We start from the raw sequence: 20,965 nt of genomic DNA on the forward strand, positions 1-20,965 counted from the left end.
CGTAACGTCAAAAAGCGCCGCGCGCCCTAGGAGAGTCGCCCCCGTTTGCCGGCGCTCCACATCCGGGAGGGGGCCGCGCCCACTCGGCGTCGCTGACTGCTTCCGGTCCGCGCCGTCACGGCAGTAGTCGAGGGCGTCCCTCTGCTACCTCGGGGCCTGGCTCTCTTGTCTGTGCCCAGGCTCGGCGTGAGTCTTCTGGCGCGGTGCAGGGGTCCCGTGTTGCTGTGGGGAGAGGGGCTGGAAGGGTCGGGGTGGGCCCGGGGCGTGGAGGCCACAGGCCGGCGCTGAGGCTGGCGGGGCTTCGGTCGCCGCCGGAGCGCTCGGTCTTGTCTCCGCGGGAAGTGTACCGGAGTTTACTTGTGCACTTCCCCGAAAGATGCACACTTACTTGAAAAAAGTGCCCACCTGGGACAAGTGCACTTGAACTGTAGCGATTATGAAACTTTGGAGAGCCTGGCAATTTCTGCCGAGGTAATCTCACTGAAAGTCGCGGTAAGTGCTGTTACAGCTACTGTGAGACAGCAGTGTTACGATGCTGTTTAGTTTTGGTTTTGGGGAGGTGACTCCATTGCTGCTCTTCCTGATATTTACAAGTCAAAGACTAGAACGAATGCGTTACTTTTGCAACTTAGTCTTGAATTCTGATGCGCGGTTTTGTTACTGATGAGTTATATCCATAAACTGCTTTTGTGTCCTGTGTGTGTTGCTGAGACTGCCTCGGCTGCTTAGAGAGGAATGAGGTGTGTTAATCGTCGTTATGTCGCCTGTCTGTACTAGAAACGGAGAAGTTTAGACTGTACATAAATATAACACAGGTTAAATGTAATTGTCAGGTCGCTTTCTTGTCATGAAATTTAAGTTTTGTTTCTTCAGTAGAATTGAAAGTAGACATCCCCAAAATAAGTCATTAACACGTGTTTCCCTTCCCCACCCCCCAAAAAAAGAGTAAACAACTGTGAGAGCATTAGTCTTGACGGCTTTTTCTTTGGCCTAGTATGGCAGTGTCCATGTAGGTAGTACCAGGTTTTCACTAGTGTGGGTTGTCATCACAGGAAATAAGGAACAAAGTCAAACATTAGCAGATAAACTCCTAGGCGTTTATTTGCCATGTTCTGTACAGTCTGAGCTGTCTGAGGAGGTTAAGACATGACAACAGGCCATAATGGTAAGTGAAAGAAGACTTCTAAACTATGGTAACAGTGAGACCTTACAGTAGAGTTAAGAATAACTGATTTTATTTCAGTGTATGAGAATGCCTATGTGTATTTATTTTCCATTTTTTTAGTTTGGTAACTGAGAGAATGTTAAAGTGGTATACTTTAATTTTATTCCAAATTTAGACTACTGTGTGGTGACAGGATTTCAATGCTAGGCCGTGGACCTATTTGCGCTTCTCCCAATTGTATTACTGTAGCATTGGGTTGATAAAAAGGTCTTTGGGTAATAATTAGGGAAATACTGTCATTGCTCTTATGACTTCTAAATGTTCCAGTTAAAAATTGTTTTAAAAAACTTGTTCATCTTGTAATTGGATAAATATTCATATGCAGAGTATTAAGATTAATCATATACATCTGTGTTTGTCAGAGACACATCTTTGTTTGCAGGGGTTTTATTTAAGATTGAAGTAAAAAACCATTGAAGAAACTTGAAAATAATGTCAGGTTTTCACTGCAGATAAGAAATATGCACAGTACTGACAACTGGCTTTAAAAATCTTTGGATATGGTTTTTCCAATGTAAAATATGAGGTTTTATTGTTTCCATCATTTAAGTTGAGCTTAGGGTACTGATGATTTTCAAAATAGATGCAATACAGTTTAACCTATTATAGGGGCACAGATTTTCTTTTTCATCCAGCCCTTCTGTGTGCAAGATAAAACACCAGTCAGGTGTGCCAGAATCAATTTTAAATTTAAAAGATAGTAAGCCTACATTTTTCTATCACAGAATCCACTCAGTAAGTACAAACATAAAATAACACTATGTATATGATATTCTTAAAGCATGAGTAGGTTACTTTCCAATTGCTGTCATCATTTGGCTGCTTCTTTGCTTATTATGTTGTGAAAGAAAAAATAATTTTACTTATAGCTCATGATCAGCTGCATCTTCACGTTCTTATGATGCAGTATCATGGTTTAAGCTCAGTGGTAGCCAAACACCATGCAGATGTTTGCTCACCCTCTCCTGCCCAGAGGATGGGGGGGAAAAAGGAAAGGATTGGAGGGGTGAAGGGAGACTTGTAGGTTGAGATAAAAGCAGTTGCATAATTGAAATAAAACAATAGCAGTAATAGAAGGTAAGAACGGGTAATGCACAATGTGATTGCTCACTACCTGCTGACTGATACCCAGCCCATTCCCAGCTAGTGATCCCCAAATACCAAGATCCCACAGTTGCAGTCCTGGAAGCGAGAGGCAACCACCTCCTTCCCAACCGACCTTCCTTCGTATACTGAGCATGACATTACATGATATAGAATATGTCACTGACTGATTTGGGTCTGGGACTCTGGGTCTGCTCCCTCCCAGCTTCTTGTACACCTGAGTACCATGCAGGACATGGGGAATTGGAGAGTCCTTTATCTCTTAACAACTACTGAAAACAACAGTTTATTATCAAGATTCTTCTCATACCAAATCTCCTACTGCATCCAAAGCACAGCACTGTTCTAGTTACAAAGAAGAAAAGATATCTAAGAAGAAAAACTATCCCAGGTGAAACCAGAACATGTAGTCAAATTCTTTCCATGTATTGTGAACCTCATTGTGGAATGTTTGAATTAAGAAGCATATTCCACTCTTATGTCTTGTGTCATGTTTTCTTCTAAAGTTAAAGTGGAGGGGATTAAATAAAAATTCACTTTTAAACATCAGTAAAGTAAGTAGTAATTGTGAAATTTATATAGTAATTTTGTTTCTTGTCCTAAAAGGACATAAAACGAGCCCAGAATCACAATTCTTTTCAGCAATTTCTGGAAATACCTTCTAGATTATTTGATTAATTTTTTTTAAACCAGGAGTTTAAAAGGTATCATTTCTTGTTGCCTATTTTTTTTTTAATGTAGGAAAAGGATACATGTTCACTTCAAATAGAAAGTATCATGTTCCGAAATTCCTCCAATTTGGGTTGTCCACCCTTCCATCAAAAACATCAACAACGGAGTGATTTCTTCAATAAGCTTCCTCTAAATATACCACCTACTCTTCTCTCTCGCCAGCGAATTGCTGATGCTGAGTTTAATTTTCAGAATGCAGGGTAAGTACAGTAAGATTTGATAGTGGGAATTGGGTTGAAAAAGAGAGTTAATAATCTTTTGAAAGAAATATTTCTGTTTATGGAGGATATTTTTCAGGTTTTAACAATTAACATTAACAAATAATGGAAGATGTCATGTGTAAAACAGAGCTGTATCATTTCTGTTCACAACCTTTAAGTTTTAATGTTCTCCTACATTGTGTGTAATGCATGAGATGCCATTGCACTGATAGAGTTAATAATCCACAGTTCAGTTTTAAAGGTCTTCAACTGTATTTGTTTACTGGGGAAAGAGAGGAGAAGCTGAGAACGGGAAGAAACATTTATTCTTGGGGCTAGATTTGAAGACACTATAGTGTTCTTTAGACTCTTGAATTTGACAATACCTTGTTAATTTGTTTGCTAACTTATTGCATATGTGCTGTGAAGAAAGACCATCTTCTGGGTTTTTTTGATGAAAGAGAGATACTGAAATATATCTTCATTTTGAATAGAAAAGACACATGTATTGCTTCTAAGAAAAAAAAAATACAGTACTTTCTGAGTTCAATATTTACTTAACAAAAACTACCAAACCATAAAAACCATCTTAGTTATAATTTGAATAAAATTTATGGACTATAATCTTTTCAGGGCTCTCTTGAATGGGAACCTTGCAACTATTCCAGCTGTTACACCGCAGCCAATGACTTATGGAAATTGCAGTCCAGTAAATATGTCTGAGGCCTCCATGTCATTCCGAAGAAGAAAGTAAGTTCTTTGTGTGTGTGATTTAATTCTGTTTGTTAATATCAGTTTCTTGTGCAGCTTGAATTTTGTTAGAAATTGCAGTACTGAATAAAATGGGTTTTGATGAAACAGGCCATGTTGTGGCTCTTTAAACTGTTCAGGTACCTGCTTTTGAGAATTTAATATTCAAAATGGCTTAGTATGTGTAGTTTTTCTATTCCAACAGCTGTAGCCTTACAGAACTGTGATCTCCATATTTTATTTTAATACTATGAGATCATAGTCTGTGTGTGCTTGACTATAAAAGGGTTTGTGCCAATAAATTGTTTCTTTTCCTGTTAATTTGTCAAGAGTAAGGCTGCACCCACAGTGTTTATAGGAATTGTGATGTTTTTCTGCTGAAATGCTAGATGTTTCTCCTGATTTTCTTAATTATATGATGTTTTATTTTTCACATGAAGTGCTAAACTCAAGCATACGTAGGTTGATTTTTTTTTAAGAGGAATTTTATGGAAACATACTTCTTAAAAAAATAAATTAAATTGAATTTACATAACTTCCTGTGTTATTTTAGTTGCAACAGAAAGGAGTTTCAGGTGAAAGTGTGGGTTTGTTTTCTTTTAACATTCTAGAAAGAAATCACTTCTTATTAGCTCAGAAGTAGTAGATGATATGTGTCTTGTAATAATCTGTGAATCAGCTGATAGGGAGAAAGATTATTTATTCAAAATTATTTCCTGTATGTGTCCTGGTTCAGATAGGATAGAGTTAAGTTTCCCCAGCAGAGAAGGGGGAAGGGATCTCCAGCTGGGTTATTTGTACCATGCTGATGTCAGGTCCGGGCACAGGAGCATGGGAATTTTCTTCCTTTGTGGCTTTGGTAGCGGGGAGCACACAAGCAAGCTGTCTGTAACCATTTGTGGTATTTCTCTGTATATCTTCTGTCTTGTTTACTATTATTACTGTTTATTGTTATCATTGCTACTGTTGTTGTTCAGATTGTCTATCACACTGTTGTATTAAATTTCTTCTTATTTTAACCTGGGGTTTGTGCCTCACTGCCAGCCTGACCAGCTGAGGGTGGAGGAGGGGCAAGGGCAATGTGGTCTCTGGTCCCAGCAGGGCTTAAACCACCACAGTATGCTATTTCTCTTCCATATTTAACGGATTAGAAAATAATTACAAATGGTATTAAGTTATAGTTGAGTATATAACTATCATATGAACTAAAGATGTTCCTGGTTTCATGCAGCATGCATGTTTGCCTTTTCACCAGTCTGGTTTATGGAAAACTATGCTATGTTAGGAGATTTACAGTCAACTAGTTAATCATTAGATCTTGAGTCAACTCTTCTTAAGGTGTTTTTGCTGGTCATGAGTTTGTGCAAGTTCTCCTCAGTAAAAAGAGGCTGAAGCAGCATTGTTTTGGTGTAAAGTTACATTATGAGTTCCTTTAAGATTGAGGGTAGGTAGTGTTATCAGAACTTCTCTGAATTGAAAACTGAAATCATAGAATCATCTAGGTTGGAAAGGACCCTGGAGATCATCTAGTCCAACCGTTCGCCTAGCACAGTTCCCACCTACAGCATATCCTTAAGCTCTAAGTAGACCCTACTCTTGAACACCTCCAGGGATGGGGACTCTACCACCTCCCTGGGCAGCCCATTCCAATGCCTAACAACCCCTTCTGGAAAGAAATGTTTCTTAAGAAATTATGACTTAAGGTCTCTTCAGTTAAGTTTTTATTATTAATAATACTATCTGTCCAGGTCCCCAGATAACTTTGGGGCCAACTTTTCTAACTACAAGCAATGACTGTAGCTTTATTAATAGTTAATTCATTAATACATGTGAACATTTGATTTCATGCTTTTTAATTTTAAAAAATGTGTAAGTACCCCCCCACTGGTTAATGTTATGCAGTGCTTGCTGTATAAACAAACATTAAAGTCCTCTTATTCTTTACTGTGGGTGGACCACAGTATTCAACCACTGGTCAGCTTTTAGTACAACTTTTTTCTCAATAAAGAGTTCAGATGCCAAGAGGCTGTCTATAAGATCAGTGTATCTCTTCAGATGTATTTAAATTCCTGTGACAGATGACTTAATGAGGAGATACAGACTACTGTTTGAAAATGAGACATTACGTTTATGACCAGTGTAGCTTAATATAATCATTAGTTCCATTTGTCAAATGAATAGTGGGTTTTTTGCCCAGATTAGTTTACTGTGTGTACAATCTAAGATGCAGACAAATGCTACATTTTGAATGGCTATTGTGGTCAGTTTATTCTTCTCCAGTCCCCACCTCTGAATTTATTTTATTCATCACTGGGTGTTCAGAACTCGCAAAACTTCTTACTGCACTTACATTGATTTAAAAGAAAAGTATCCTTACATAATTGGTACGTATCTTTTGAAAAATACGTGTGTTGTCACCAGGCTAGTTCAACCAGCTTTCAAAGTTGCCCTGCTTAATTGAACTTGCCATTTAGGTTTCAGATGGTTAAGACAGTCACTTTTGTAAAGCAGATGTATCAGTTCATTTCAGGGGTGGCTGCACTTTTGCAGTTAGGAGTTCTCTTTTCCCAGTCCAGGTTTATTTAACCTGGTATCTGGCATGGGCTTATCTTTTGTTCTCTAGAACACTTGCTTTTAGTGAAATAGTCACGTAATTAAGCATTGTATTTGCACTTTGTAGCTGTTGTCTTTTAGCCATAGGTTGGAGCTTGCAAACTGGAGGATTTACTGTCTCTTTCTCTTCCCCCTGCCAGGAGACCAAGTGAAGAAAGTGTTTCATATGATATCAAACGGCCACGGTTTCATTCACGTCATTCTGAAACAACTGTAGTTGACCAAGCAGTGCCTTTAGTAGAAGATGGTAGATGCTCCTTCCCAGGAACAATTCAATCTCCACTGTTCTGTGCACCGTACAGACCAGGATGTGTCCCTCCATTGCAAGATATCCCTGTAGAAACCATACTCCCTGTGGCCAAAGATAAGGTAATATCTTTCTGTGCCTTCTGAGTAGGCAGGGTCCAGTGGTGCTGTGGGAGACTGCAGACATTTTTGCAAGGTTCTTTGACAGTGTTATGGAGTCTGCATCGCTAGGCTATCTTTAGAAGAAAGAGCAATAAATGTAGCTGCCAGTATGGCCCTGTATAGCCTCCATGTTTGTCTCAAGCATTTTTGGGAAGTAGGGGTGTTCTCTTGTGGTGTTTGGTTTCCATACTAATGTCAGGAAACCTGTGTGTCTGCTCCAGGAAGTAGAAATTGGAGGGATGATCTGTTTGTCACATGATTGGGGAGGGAGAGAATCCTGATGAAAAAGGAAAACATCCTGGTAATGTGAGAGAAGCCCATTCTGACTAAATACAGTATTTGGCCTATAAAGATGTTCTTTGCCTCTCTTCAGAAGAAGATAAAAGTTATTGTCCTAGCTGTTCTGGAATATAGAAGAGGATGTCTTTAGGTGGGCAGTAGCATTGGAACTGTGGTTTTTGTTCTTTTTTAATTAAAAAAAGCATGTGGCTAATCAGTCTTACTTTATCTATACCAACATGACAGAAGATATTTTTTTAGTGTAAATATGCCTGTTGATTATAGCATATAACAGTGTTGTGAGAGAAAAACAGTTAATACCTCATTCCACCAAAGATATGACTACTTCTTTAATAGTTTGTGTGGGATAAAGAAAGAAAGCTAACTTAAATCAGTTTTAATATTTTTTTTCTCTATTGTTGGTAGGCAAACTGTTGATGCTAAAGTCAGCAGAAGATTTCTCTGGTTTTTCACTGCTTTTTCCCTGAAAGGCTGCAGATACTGATGAGGCAAAAATTATTTTCTGTGGACAGACATTTTATAACATTGCACAAATTTAAATTTAAAAACTTTGAAGAACTATCTTCAGGGAGGAGTTCAATATGAATTCAGGAGTGGTAAAACTAAATGGAATAGGTTGTGCAAAATTAAGCTAGATTTTTTTAATGCTGTCTTCTGTGTTTCATGTAATTGCATCTCTGGCAGGAAGGAATGTTCACTTCTCTGTATCTTTAATTTTTGAATGTGTGTGTCAAGTTAAGTCATCAGATTTTGGAGTTGTTTCAAGCATGTCAGCAACAGACCTGTGATTTGAAGAGAAAAGAGCTCTGCAGAACTCAGCTCCAGAGAGAAATTCAGCATATTTTTCCACGTATGTTTTGAATTTGATTACTTAATATCAGTTTGAATGTTCTTCAGGTTTGCAGTTCTTCCTTCCTTTTAAACTATGATATGTCACATCAGTTTTTATTCTGTGATTCTTCTGTTAACAGAGAGCAGACTCTTTTTGGTTGGGTCCTCATTGAATGGCTTTGGCACTCGTAGCAGTGATGGTGACTTGTGCCTGTTGGTTAAAGAAGAACCAGTAAGTAATTTAAAACATACGTAGTTAAAACAAAATCTGTTTTTAAAGTGAATGTGCTTTTATAAGGCTGGATTCCAAAATGAGAAAGGAATGGTCAAATCCTTTTGATTTAATAACATTTTTTTTCACTTGTAATAGCTATGAACTGTGGGCCCAGTAATGTTGCAAATATGAATGTAACCCTATAAGCTCTTTAGCTGAAGAAAACATTCAAAAAATAAGCGTTACCTTCACTCCATAAGTGAAAAAAACACAGCAAAACAGAAGCAAATTGTCTAGAATCCTGAAGAGAATTGTTTAGAGAATTTTAACTTGTTTTAGATGCAGGAACAACTTTTAGTAACTACAATTTTAAAATTTCATTTCGTTTTATCGCGATTAATTTAGTGAGCAGGCATAAGAAGGAGTTTCATATGCAAAATATCTTAAGTATTTTTGGTGAGAGAAAATGTTCAAGTAGAATTTAGGTTGAGAGACAACGTAACAAAAAATCTACATAGAGCATAATTTTGAGAGAACTGAAGCATCATTGAAAAGGAAGGAAAGGACAAATTTGTTTAAGTGGGGTTAGGTTTTCATCAAGTTCTATGATTTGTGAATGTCTGATAGTTACTCTGCATTTTGAATGTGAATTGTTCTTTCTGGCTTTTGCTGCTTGAAATATGTAGGCTGTGGAATGTGACAAACATGTTCATATTCTGAGAGTTAATTTTATTTGAAAAGTAAAGCAAGCTTACTTAGATCATCTAAATGAAAGATACCAACTTCTGTCTTTAATGTCATATTTCAGGTAAATCAGAAGACTGAAGCAAGGCATATACTCAGCTTAGTCCAAAAACTCTTCAGTACTAAACTTTGTAAGTTTCCTGCTTCAGTGAGGTAGTAAGATTATTGGCAATACTGGAAGAAGTATTGATGCACAGTTGTAACTAATTTGTGTAATTACATCTTGTCTAACTTATAATCATGGTACTGTTTGGAGAAAAGCTATAAATATTTAGTAATGTTACTTATCTTGGTGCTGATGGATAATTAGTAGAAAAACGTAACAGTTATGTTGCAAACTAGTGGACTTCAAGAATAGATAGCATCTAAAATGACTTTTGAATTGAGGACCACAACTGTGGGGGAGGGGGGAAAGTAGATTTCCATTTAGGAAACCTCTGTTACTGAACTATTCTTACTCTTCTAGTTTTCAGTGCCTTCGTGGGGACAGTACTCCTAAGAATTTGTAAAATAAGATGTCACTCTTAGTAGACTGTGTGGAATTGATGGGGAGGGAGGCAGGGGGCTTAATACCAGTGAATTAATCAGGTGCCTAGTGAAGAAAATACTAAATGTTGACAGTAGCAGTACATATAGGAGAAACGGCTTAATTTATAGTTCTTACAAGTTGTTTAGACTTTCTTCAGATGAAGTAATTCACATGGGCGGTTCTTGACTTAAATGTGAAAGCTTCCTACTTCAAAGAGGCTTTTGTGCCATCCTTTGAATTATGAAAGACCCTGTCATTTATTGATATCAATAATTGTGTCCTGCTACTTCTCACATTTGTGATAATTCTTCGATACCCTTCCTTATATTGCTGTTCTGAACACTCCTGCAGCTGTAAAAGGAACAAAGCATAAATTGAAAGGCAGACTTCAAAATTTCTTCATTGGCAAGTGTGCAGATTTCAACAGCTCACTTGATGAGAGACATGATAGATCATTCACAGAATAGGCATCTGATATTTAATGCCTTACTACTATTGTATATTGATGTTTGCATAAGGAGTCCAGAACTTAGTCTGAGTTTGCCTAGGATACAAGTCATTCCAGTGCTTCCTGAAAAGAACAGTGATGACAGTTGTGTTTTCAGGGATCAGAAAGCATCAAAATAAACTATCACCTTCTTTTTTTTTCCAAATGGTTGTGTTCTGTGACAAAGCTTTAGACAAAATCAGGTTTGTTTGCCAGGGAATACGAGTATCAGAAAGACATGATAGTCATGTGGGGGTGATTCTTGAAGGTTTTTGTTTGTACCATTGCTCATTTTCGATGGTTTCCTAGTTTTCTGTTATCTTGCAAGAGCCTTTGGTCAGCTTCATTTAATCAAAATGTACTTTGAAATGTGAGGCAGGACAAAACACTGCAGATATTACCACTCCTGTCAGACTCTCTTAGTTGTGGTATGTAAATCTCTTAGATCATCTCTTCATAATCTTAACATCACTATGGGCATGAATTACTATAACCATCTGTGCTTGTGTCTATGTATGGATGTTCTGCGGATAGAACTGATAGACAAAAGTTGTTTGAAAATGTTCACCTGATTCAAAATGAAAAAGGCTTTGCCATATGGGTCTTCACATTTGGATTTAATTCATTTACAAACTGTAGCTCAACTATGTTAACATTTCATACTTCTGAAATGACGGGTTGCCAGTTATTTTGATTAAAGCTTATTTAGGCAAATATAATTGCTGTGATCCATAATTTCAAAATATCTTGTGAGTTGGTTTTGGCTCGGGGCAGGGAGGGAGTTCCCCCAGGCTAAACTTCAGAAGCTCATAGATTCATATGCTTTTTCTTCACCCCTGGGGAAATGATCTTAGCAGTATGTGCTTCAGTGGTGTCCTGTTGGCACTCCTTCGGCTTTGTGGAGTCAGGTTTACATGTTTATAAATGGCTGTTCGCTATGCTTCAGAACGGCTATGTTTTTTTTAATGAACTGCAATTATTTCTTACTGTCTGCTGTATTCGGAAATCAGCTGCTGCTTAATCGTCAAGGAGGGGATCTACAAGTATGTACATTTAAAAAAAGCATAGAGAAATTGTAATTCTTTTGAGACGTTACTTGAAACAGTTCTAGATTTGCAACTTTTAAAGGGCTAGCAGTGCATGTATGCTGCTGCTGTATACAATCAAGTGTAAGATTTGTCTGTACCAAGCTTCTTTAAGAATTGCGATTTCATTTCAACAGAATTCTGTATTTCACTGCATGTGCTTGTTAACAACCTGAAAGGTATGAAACTTCTTCTGATCATTATTTCTAAGTTTTGCACTGTCCAGTTAATACATATGTTGCTATCCTGTAATCTTAAGGTAATCCTTCTTTAGTGATACTAGTTAAGTATTTCCTTCTGTCTTTTTTTCTGTAGAAGGAAGATGGCAGCATGTTCTCAACAAGTGTGTGAGCTGTCATTAAACTTAATCCTTGCTTCACATAAGAGAATGGAACTAAACATAGTTGGGGCCAAACATGAAACCTAACAAAGTATATGCCAAGATATAAGAGACAAGAAGGGGGAGGAAAGATAATGTTATTTAAAATTTTCTTGGGCTGGTTTTGTGAAAGAGTTAAAGGACAAAAATAAGGAGAAGATTTATGGCATAGGTAATGTTCTAGAGCTTTTTTTAACTGTTTTCCTGATCATCTCAAATAAGAAACTTGGGAGAAGTTTTCCCTAGCTGTGCCTCTCATAACATCTTGTTTGTGATGTCCTGGTACATTACAAAATAAGAGCGGTAAGAACCCTGTGATTCTCATCATATTTCATCTTAATTCCATGATTGATTGATAAATTAGGAAGCATTCTAAGTGCAGATTAGATGAGTCTCTCACAATTTGTCTTTCTTTTAGGTAAATCATCTGCAGAACTTCAAAAGCCATCTCTTTTATCTTTTATATACAGTTAACTGGCATGGTAGTCAGATTAGTGTTTCATTCTAGGACATCTGGGAAGTGGATTCAAAATTTATCTAAACTCCAGCTTATTTCAGTTTCAAGCTTGCAAAAGGTACTAAGTGTGAGCAAGGAGTTTGAGTCATTCTACATCCAGAATAATGACTGAAATGAAGATCTGTTCTCAAGTAGTCACAGAATCATAGAATACCTGTTTGGAAGGGACCTCAGGGATCATCTGGTCCAACCTTTCTTGGCAAAAGCACTGTCTAGACAAGATGACCCACCACCCTGTCCAGCTGAATCTTAAAAGTGTAAAATTATTTTTTTTTTAAATCTACCTTTTAACCGTTTTTGAAGTGGAAAACTGGACCATCTTATCTAGACTGGTTTTTATGGGACTTGTTAGTCTTAAAGCTATGTATTGTGTTTTTTCTAGAGTAGAGAGACATAAGGATAGCAGTCATATACTGTATCAGAGACTAGCAGAGTATGCACAACTTTTTGATTTGTTTATTCAGATACCTGCACATACCTGTTTTTTCCAGTATTGGCTAATGTTCCCAGAACTGTATACACAAGCTGTTGTTTTTTAGAAATGTGAAATGCAAAACATGAATTTGGGGTGATAACTGTTATGACATATTGAAGAGAGTATAATTCAAACCACTGATATTAAATGTCAGACTGTTTACTCTCTTCAGATTTGTCTAGGCAGAATTAATTTAAAAAAAACTTAGTACTGCATTGAGTGGTTACTATATGAATAAATAACAAAGAGCACATTTTCTCTTAGTTACACACAGAGGTGCAGTAGTGTTCACACTAGGTTATTGGAGTGGAATCCACCTAACAGCTGTCTAGTGGGGAACATGCGCAGCTAGGACAAGCAAGGGAACTTTAATTCAAATGATATTGAAGGACTATGCAGGTGGATGAGTGAATTCCAAACAACAGTTACTTCATCCTGTGCTGGGTTGTACCCACCTAGATTCTTCATGACTCTGGATTCAGACTCCTCTGTTGCCTGATTTATCTTTCTGTAGTATAACCCTATCAGTGAGAGCAGGTCTTTTTGGCATATGTTTGGGATTAGTATTTTGTACAATTGCTTAGTCTTTTATTCTGTAAAAGAAGAGAGACTTAAGACGTTTAATCTGAAATTCTGCATATGTCATTTATGAAACAGTGCTTAGTTTTCTTTGAAGTGTTTATATTCTTTTTCACTACAGCTGAAGTGCCATTTGTGACTTTTTCACAGCCCTGCCCAAAACTGTGGAGCAGCTATGTTGAATTCTTGACAAGTATTTTGGTCTAGGCTCTGGTCGTAGCTTCAGGGTCAGATAGTCAGTTTACTAAGGCACTTAATCAACCTTTATGTATTTCAGAATTCCACATCCTGTGTTTGACTGTTTCTTCCCTTGTATGTATGACAAACTAATATACAGTAGAGATTCTGCTAACAGTGTCATTGGTGTGAGGCAAAGAGGGTACCAGCAGCAAGCTACTACCTTCTAACATCCTCTTTGCTTTGTTTCACCCTGGGAAAGACTGGGATTATGTTCTGGGATTTTTTTTTTTCTTAGCCAGTTAATTTGGTATAAGCATCCATCAAGTGTTGGGAGGCGTTTGCAGACAAGGATGTATTTGGAACTGGATTGCCACTAGAATGTTAAGTTAAATTCTTCAAGGCTCTGGAGAAAGGTCATAGTGAGGAAGGTTGAATTTCTGTGGCATGGAGATATATACCCGCTGTTGTCTACAGTGTGCTAATGAGTTGGGCATCTTTGTCTTAAATTTAATAGTGAAAGAAAAGGAGTCAGAGAGCTCCACACCCTTTACAGCTTTGCTTTAAGAGTGTTCTGGGATCTTGGAGGAGGGATGCTTGAAAGTGTCTGCAGGTGCAACTAGAAGGAGGGGACACTTGTGTAAGTTGTGAGATTCTTCCTTTAAAATTAGTAAATTAATAAGATTATGGTTTTTTTGAGTGCTACTCAATGTGTTGCTTACGGTCATAGAATGCATTCAAATCCACATAAAAGACAGGTACAATCTGTCTAAACATGCATGTCCATAAAACACTTCCAGAAAGTCTCAAAACAAAAGTAGAATTTATTTTAATTGAATAGTGCACAGTAGGATTTTATCAGACCTGAGGTGGTCACCTCAGTGCAACAGAGATGACACTTTTATCATGGTTGCTATCCAAACTGATAGAAATATCTCTTCTTTTTTTTTTTTTCTTTAAAAAGTGAAGATCAGCTTTTATTTAAGGTTATTTTCAGTCTGCATTAGTTCTAGCTTTTTCATACTTAGTTATGCTAATATGACATTGATTTATAGAAGCAAGGGGAAACTGTATGATGTTAGATATGGAAAAATTGAAGTGGTCCTAGATTTTGCAGCAGCAGAAATTACTAAAATGATGCCTTTTGCTTGAATTTGTATCATATAACTTACAGACTCTGCTTTTCATTGTCTCTTCCATTACTTTCTTGGGTGCATTTCTCATTCAGGATTATGGCCAACTACTAAATATAGCCTGACATACTGTCAAGAATAGGGAAACTGGAGATATGACTGACACAACAGTTTGGGGGACCCAAGTGCGAAGGTGCATTTGATGGCACTGTATGATAGTATATTTGGGTTTGGATGGTCTGGCCTTACCACAGGAAAATCTTCCAGTAATGTTTTTCTTTAATGTTTAGTGCATTTTTTTCATACACTTCACTATATTATATTTTTGCTGCAGTTGCTAATTGTTACTTAGTTTAGCACAACCCTTCTGAGAATATTTTTGCTAAATTTAATAAGCTACTATTTGCTATAAATCCATCAATGTGACTCCACTTTCAGATTTTTCTTTAAGATCAGCATCTTACATGAAACTTAATGGCATATTTTTCTCCCTTTCAGCAAGCTACATTGAGCGACCTCAGCTGATTCGAGCAAAAGTGCCAATCGTGAAGTTCAGGGATAAAGTCAGGTAAGTATTCTGTTCTACATAATTTTTCACTTTGACACAGTAAAATATTCTATGTACAGTCCATATAAGTAGTCCCACTGAAGTCATGCTTTGTTTATTTGTACTATAGTTGTATTGCAAATTTGTAAGCTAGCATGCAGTGGCAGTCACCATACCTCCTTGGTGGCCTGAAACACCTCTTGTGTTGAGATGTTTAGTTTGTTATGTGAATTAGTAGCAATACAGCACAGATTCCTATGGGCTATTTGTACAGAGTGGACTCCAGCTGACAAATAGTTCATGACAGAAACAACACTGGGAAGAAAAATGTTGTAAAAGATAATTTTGTGTGCTTTGCAAACAACTGCTGAGCTACTTAAAGACTAATTCACAGAGTTTACACTACACAACAGTAAAACAAACAGAATATGTGATGACATATTCTTGATTTAAAAAATTTTGTTCATTTTATAGAGTATATTTTGCTGTCTTCCTGGTACAAATATTCAGTAAATCGTAGGGTCATAGCAAGAATACTTGTTTCCAATTTGAAATCAGAAAATAAACTTAAAGAAAACTGATATATGGAAGTGATTATGTCAGAAGATTGAAGTCTTTTTGTAGGCATTTATAGTCCATACTACAGTCACTTGCAAAAAAAAAAAAGGTAACAGTTATGATATTTGTGTACCAGAGAGAATTTAAAGAATTCTTTATTTTCTACTGTATCAAAGTATAGTTGTCTTAGACTAGAAGCTGCCCATTACATTTTTGAGACAAAACCCAGTACTGTTCATCTGGTTTCCTGTGATGTTTTTTTGGAATAGAGGAGATAGGAAATTACATGACTTTGGATTGTTGTGATTTTGGGGCTTTTTTCTCTTTCCTTTCTTTTTCTCTTTTCCTTTCATCTTTCTCTTACATAACCCGTCGCCTTCACCCCTTTTTTGTCTTTCTTAAGCATCTGTCTCTTTTCAGTCTCTTACTGGCTTCTTTCTTTTCATAGGTTCATATATATAAATACAACGGGGCTCATTCTTTTTTCACAGAAGCCTTGAAAAATTCATTGGATAATCTGTACCCAGGACAGTAAGCTTGTTTTAACTAAAACCAGAAGCTAAACATGACAAGCTTCCTGTGAACGCCCATTTTCTTGATGCCAAGCTGCTGGAAGGAGATGGTAGAATTCAGTAGGCAGTGTCTCTGCATCTGCATTCTAATGTGTTGCCAGTGGTTCATACATACTTGAAAATTTCCATTTTGCACTTTGATTTGGTGAATGAGAAAGCATTCAGTTTGTGTTCTCCTTTTTCACCTTAAATGTTTGGGGTTTTTTAGAGCCATAACAGCAAATGAAGATCTATTGAACATGAAGACTCACTATCTAATATTGTGTAGTCTTTCTCAGGAAATAATTCCAGTGCTGGCTCTGCTACCAGGCAACCCATTGATTAATAAGACTACTGTACTACAGAGGATGCAAAAGGTTCCTCTTCTGTTGCATTTGATCTGCAGTTTGATCTCTTCCTCTCCTTTACTGCTCTTAGCAGAACTTGAGTCCCAACAGTACAAAACCTCGTTCACTTGCCATAATTGCAACATCTATTAAATGTGCATATTAAAGTACAAAATAACTGCAATAGAACTTGCTTAATCAGCATCTGGTAAATAGTAATCTTGTCAATTGTGGTTAATTGGAATTACACATGCAGCCTGTCATATTTCTTTATTATATCTGCACATACAACTACTATTCTTAATTGTGTTTGTGTTTATTTTTCAACAGTTAAGCAGTAGTTCAAATTTATTTCCTGTACCGTTATGTACTGTGCTCTTAAAGTACAGAATTATAGAATGGTTTGGGTTGAAAGGGACCTTAACAATTACTTAATGATCAGTTTGCTCAAAGCCCCATCCAGCCTGGACTTGAACACTTCCAGGGCAGAGGCATCTACAGATTCTCTGGGCAACCTGATCAAGTGTCTCACCACCCTCACAGTATGGAATTTCTTCCTGTATCTAATCTAAATCTATCCTCTTTCAGTTTTAAACTGTTACCTCTTTTCCTATCCTACACTCCCTGATAAAGAGTCCCTCCCCATCTTTTCTGTAGTCCCTTTAAGTACTGGAAGGCTGCTATAAGGTCTCCCCCAAAGCCTTCTCTTTTCCAGGCTGAACAACCCCAATTCTCTCTCAGCCTGTCTTCACAGGGGAGCTGCTTGAGCCCCTTGATGACCTCTGTGTCCTTAGGTTGGGGGCTGTACTGAACAGAGGACTCCAGGTGGGGTCTCACAAGAGCAGAATAGAGGGGCAGAATTCCCTCCCTTGACCTGCTGACCACACTTCTCTTGATGCAGCCAAAGATACAGTTGACTTTCTGGTCTGGGAGTGCACATTGTTGGCTCATAGTCAGTTTTTCATCCAGTAGTACCCTCAAATACTTCTCAGAAGGGCTGCTCTCAGTCTACTCATTGCCCAGCCTGTATTTGTACTTGGGATTGCCTTGACCCATGTGCAGGACCTTGCACTTGGCCTTGTTGAACTTCATGAGGTTTGCACAGGCCCACTTTTCAAGCCTGTCCAGGCCCCTCTGGATGCCATCCTTCCCTCCAGTGTGTCAACTGCACAACACAGCTTGGTGTCACTGGCAAACTTCCTGAGGGTGCCCTTGATCCCACTGTCCCTGTTGCCAGCCAAGACATTAAACAATGCCAGTCCCAACACAAACCCCTGAGGAACACTACTTGTCACTGCTCTCCACTTGGACATTGAGCCATTGACTGCAACTCAATTTGAGTGTGACCATGCAGCCAATTCCTTATCCACTGTTTGTTCCATCCATCAAATCCATGTCTCTCCAATTTAGAGACAAAGGCTATCATGCAGGACAGTGTCAAAAGCTTTGGACAAGTTCAGGTAGGTGATGTCAGTTGCTCTTCCCTTATGCACCAACACTTTAACCCTGTTGGAGAAGGCCATCAAATTTGTCAGGCACAGTTAGCCCTCAGTGAAGCTATGTTGGCTGTCACCAATCACCTCCTTATTCCCCATGTGCTCTAGCATAGTTTCCAGGAGGATCTGCTCCATGGTCTTTCCAGGCACAGAGGTGAGACTGACCTATAGTTCCTTGGGTCTTCCTTTTTTCCTTTTCTAACATTGGGGCTCATGTTTTCCCTTTTCCAGTCAGCAGGAACTTCACCAGACTCCCATGACTTTTCAAATATGATGGATAGTGACTTAGCCACTTCATCTGACAGTTCCTCCAGACCCATGGATGCATCTCCTGGAGTCCCATGTGTTTGTGCACCTTCAGGTTCCTTAGATGATCTCAAACCTGATCTTCTACAGTTGGTGGTTCTTCATCCTCCCAGTTCCCACCTTTGCCTTCTGTGTCTTGCACAGTGTGGCTGGAGCACTTGCCAGTGAAGACCAAGGCAAAAAAGTTGCTGAGTACCACAGCCTTCTCCATATTCAGGGTATCCAGGTCTCCTGTTTCCTTGTAGAGAGGACCCACAGTTTCCCTAATCTTACTTTTATCACTGATGTTCCTATGGAAGCTTTTCTTGTTGCCTTTGATATCCCTGGCCAGATTTAATTCTATCAGGGCTTTGGTCTTCCTAACCTGATCCCTGCCTGCTTGGACAGTTCTATTACTCCAAGACTACCCTGTCTTTGCTTCCACCCTCTGTATGCTTCTGTTTGACATGTGAGCTTATTCAGGAGCTCCTTGTTCATCCAGGCAGGTAGTATGGCATTCTTACCTGACTACATATAAGAAGTCATGCTTGATATTAATTCAGGTGCAGATAATGTAGATGGCTACTTCTTCATCAAGAATAGGTTTTTCTTATTGCAGATTACAGTGTCACTATTGCTTACTGCCTGTGAATTTAATATCAATTAAATTCAGTAATTAACTACTGTGAGTAGTTAAGCTCTGTAGTGTGAAATTAAAAGCATGGGGCTGAGTGCAATATAAAGCAAGCAGGTAGTGCTTGTTTGCCTTGTTTTTATTTGCTGTTAACAGCATGAAACAGTTATTGAAACTCTTACCACAAAACATGCAATGTTTGCTAATACATGGTTTTTATTTCAAAGTGATTGCTGATCATATCTGACCATTGTTGCAGAACATAGATTATTACCTTTGACCTCTTCCAATTCTCTTTTTCATTTCACCAGCATGATTTCCTAAACTGATACTTAAAAGAATCCTTCCTGGCATCAAAAGTTGTCCATAGTAAATCATATAGTGCAAGTCTAATTGGGAGAAAGATTTGATAAAAAAATTTTTTAAATGATAAATTAAATTGTCCTAAGGTCCAGGTTTTGATCTACATGTATTCTCTATTTAAAATAATTACATTTTTATAACAATAGAATTCAAGTCTTCTAGAAATTCAAGTAAGAAATCACAACATCAAAACTCTTGTTTAAAGATAATTTCTAGAGCATTATCCTGGTTACATCTCTCCACCTCTGTCATGTAAGTAGGCAATAAATATTCTAAAATTAAATACTGTGATGTGTGATTCTTTTTTTTTTTTTCTGCTCCCCAATAGCTGTGTGGAGTTTGACTTGAATGTAAACAATGTTGTAGGAATAAGAAATACATTCCTTCTGAGAACCTACGCATACAGTAAGTTTTTAATGTATTTTCTAATTTCTATAAACTTTACTTTTTGAATTATATTTTCCTATTGATAAACTACTATAATTCATATATAATATAATGTATTAGATAGCTTTAAAATAAGCTTATGTTATTGACTCTAAATATATGGAGAAAATTGATATATCAGCTAAGTATGTTTTTAACTCTTTGAGTGTGACCATCCAGCTATTTCCTTATCTGAGTGGTCCATCCATCAAATCCATATGTCTCCAATTTAGAGACAAGGATGTCGTACAAGACAGTGTAAAGCGCTTTGCACAAGTCCAGGTAGATGTCTAATGTTGATACAGTACCTAGCTTCTGCCACAGATTTCCTTTATTCCTGTCAGCAAATTACTGTAGAGCAGACAAGAGTCTAGATGTGAAAAGAACAGTGGAAGAGGTCCTAGTATTCCACCTTTTGTTCTGTTTTTCCTTGTTGCCAAGGAAGCAAAATTAACTCTGTCTCCTGATGAAGGATAAATACTGTTATTTTCTTGAGGTCAAGGACTGAGTTAGTAGCTAAGGGAGACTTTTGATTGAAACTGTTATCTTCTCAATGTGCTAGACCTTCCTAAATAGGCAAACTGTATTAAGCATAGTCTGTTTCGTATTCTTTGGACCAGAAAACTCTCAGATAACGTAAGGCAAACAAAAGTAAATGGAAACTTTCCTTAATTGGTTTTCTTACATACTTTCATAAGTCATATCAACCAGCATGATAGCATTAGAAGTACTGGCCTGCTCACTTAAATTTGTGACTGAAGTGCTTCACGCTGCATGGGAGGAAAAAAATTACCTCTCATGTAGAAGATGTATGGGACTCTTTGTTCTGTTACCACAAATTAGATGCTAAGACAAACAAGGGCCTAGTTATCTTAGTGAGCATGATTTTAAAAAAACCCCAAAACTCATAAATATTTCTGGGGATGCTTTTCTATCTTTTTTGAGATCAGTGATTTTACATTGGTGCATAGGTGCTGTAGAAAACATCAAAGATTGTATGACAGAGTGAAGCAGAATGTCCACAGAAAATGTAGGCAAACTAAACAGAGCTAGAAACTGAAGTCTGTGCTGTTATGTTATTACTTGTTTGCCTAATGAGGCATATCTGCAATTAAATCAGATATTGAATGTAAGTATTTTTCAGTTCATGGAAGCTGAACCTTTTAGTTTTGAGCAAATGACAGTACTGTGCATTTTCTTGAGGAGGTAGCTTGTTGCCTGATGAAAGGGTATCGGGAAAAGTTTACTGGCCATGTTGCACACTGACTTTGTTATA

The 20,965-nt window shown here is 37.7% G+C and overlaps 1 protein-coding gene across 3 annotated transcripts in view; it reads left to right on the forward strand.

Annotated features, from left to right (window-relative positions):
• The first annotated feature begins 136 nt into the window (after positions 1-136).
• TENT2 (terminal nucleotidyltransferase 2) overlaps positions 137-20,965 on the forward strand; it is a 48,020-nt gene continuing 27,191 nt past the window's right edge. The window contains exons 1-9 of one of the 3 annotated variants that reach the window (XM_026865572.1): positions 137-496; positions 3,074-3,261; positions 3,895-4,011; positions 6,765-6,993; positions 8,068-8,182; positions 8,304-8,395; positions 9,186-9,252; positions 14,981-15,050; positions 19,592-19,668. In XM_026865572.1, the coding sequence (XP_026721373.1) occupies positions 3,107-3,261; positions 3,895-4,011; positions 6,765-6,993; positions 8,068-8,182; positions 8,304-8,395; positions 9,186-9,252; positions 14,981-15,050; positions 19,592-19,668 (922 nt within the window). In that variant the 5' untranslated portion in view covers positions 137-496; positions 3,074-3,106. Of the gene's footprint in view, positions 497-3,070; positions 3,262-3,894; positions 4,012-6,764; positions 6,994-8,067; positions 8,183-8,303; positions 8,396-9,185; positions 9,253-14,980; positions 15,051-19,591; positions 19,669-20,965 lie in introns of all 3 variants that reach the window. The other 2 variants (XM_026865573.1, XM_026865574.1) reach the window with 2 other exon arrangements.

Source organism: Athene cunicularia (genome assembly GCF_003259725.1).
Source record: "Athene cunicularia isolate RWA chromosome Z unlocalized genomic scaffold, athCun1 chrZ_part1, whole genome shotgun sequence".
Taxonomy (NCBI): Eukaryota; Metazoa; Chordata; class Aves; order Strigiformes; family Strigidae; genus Athene; species Athene cunicularia.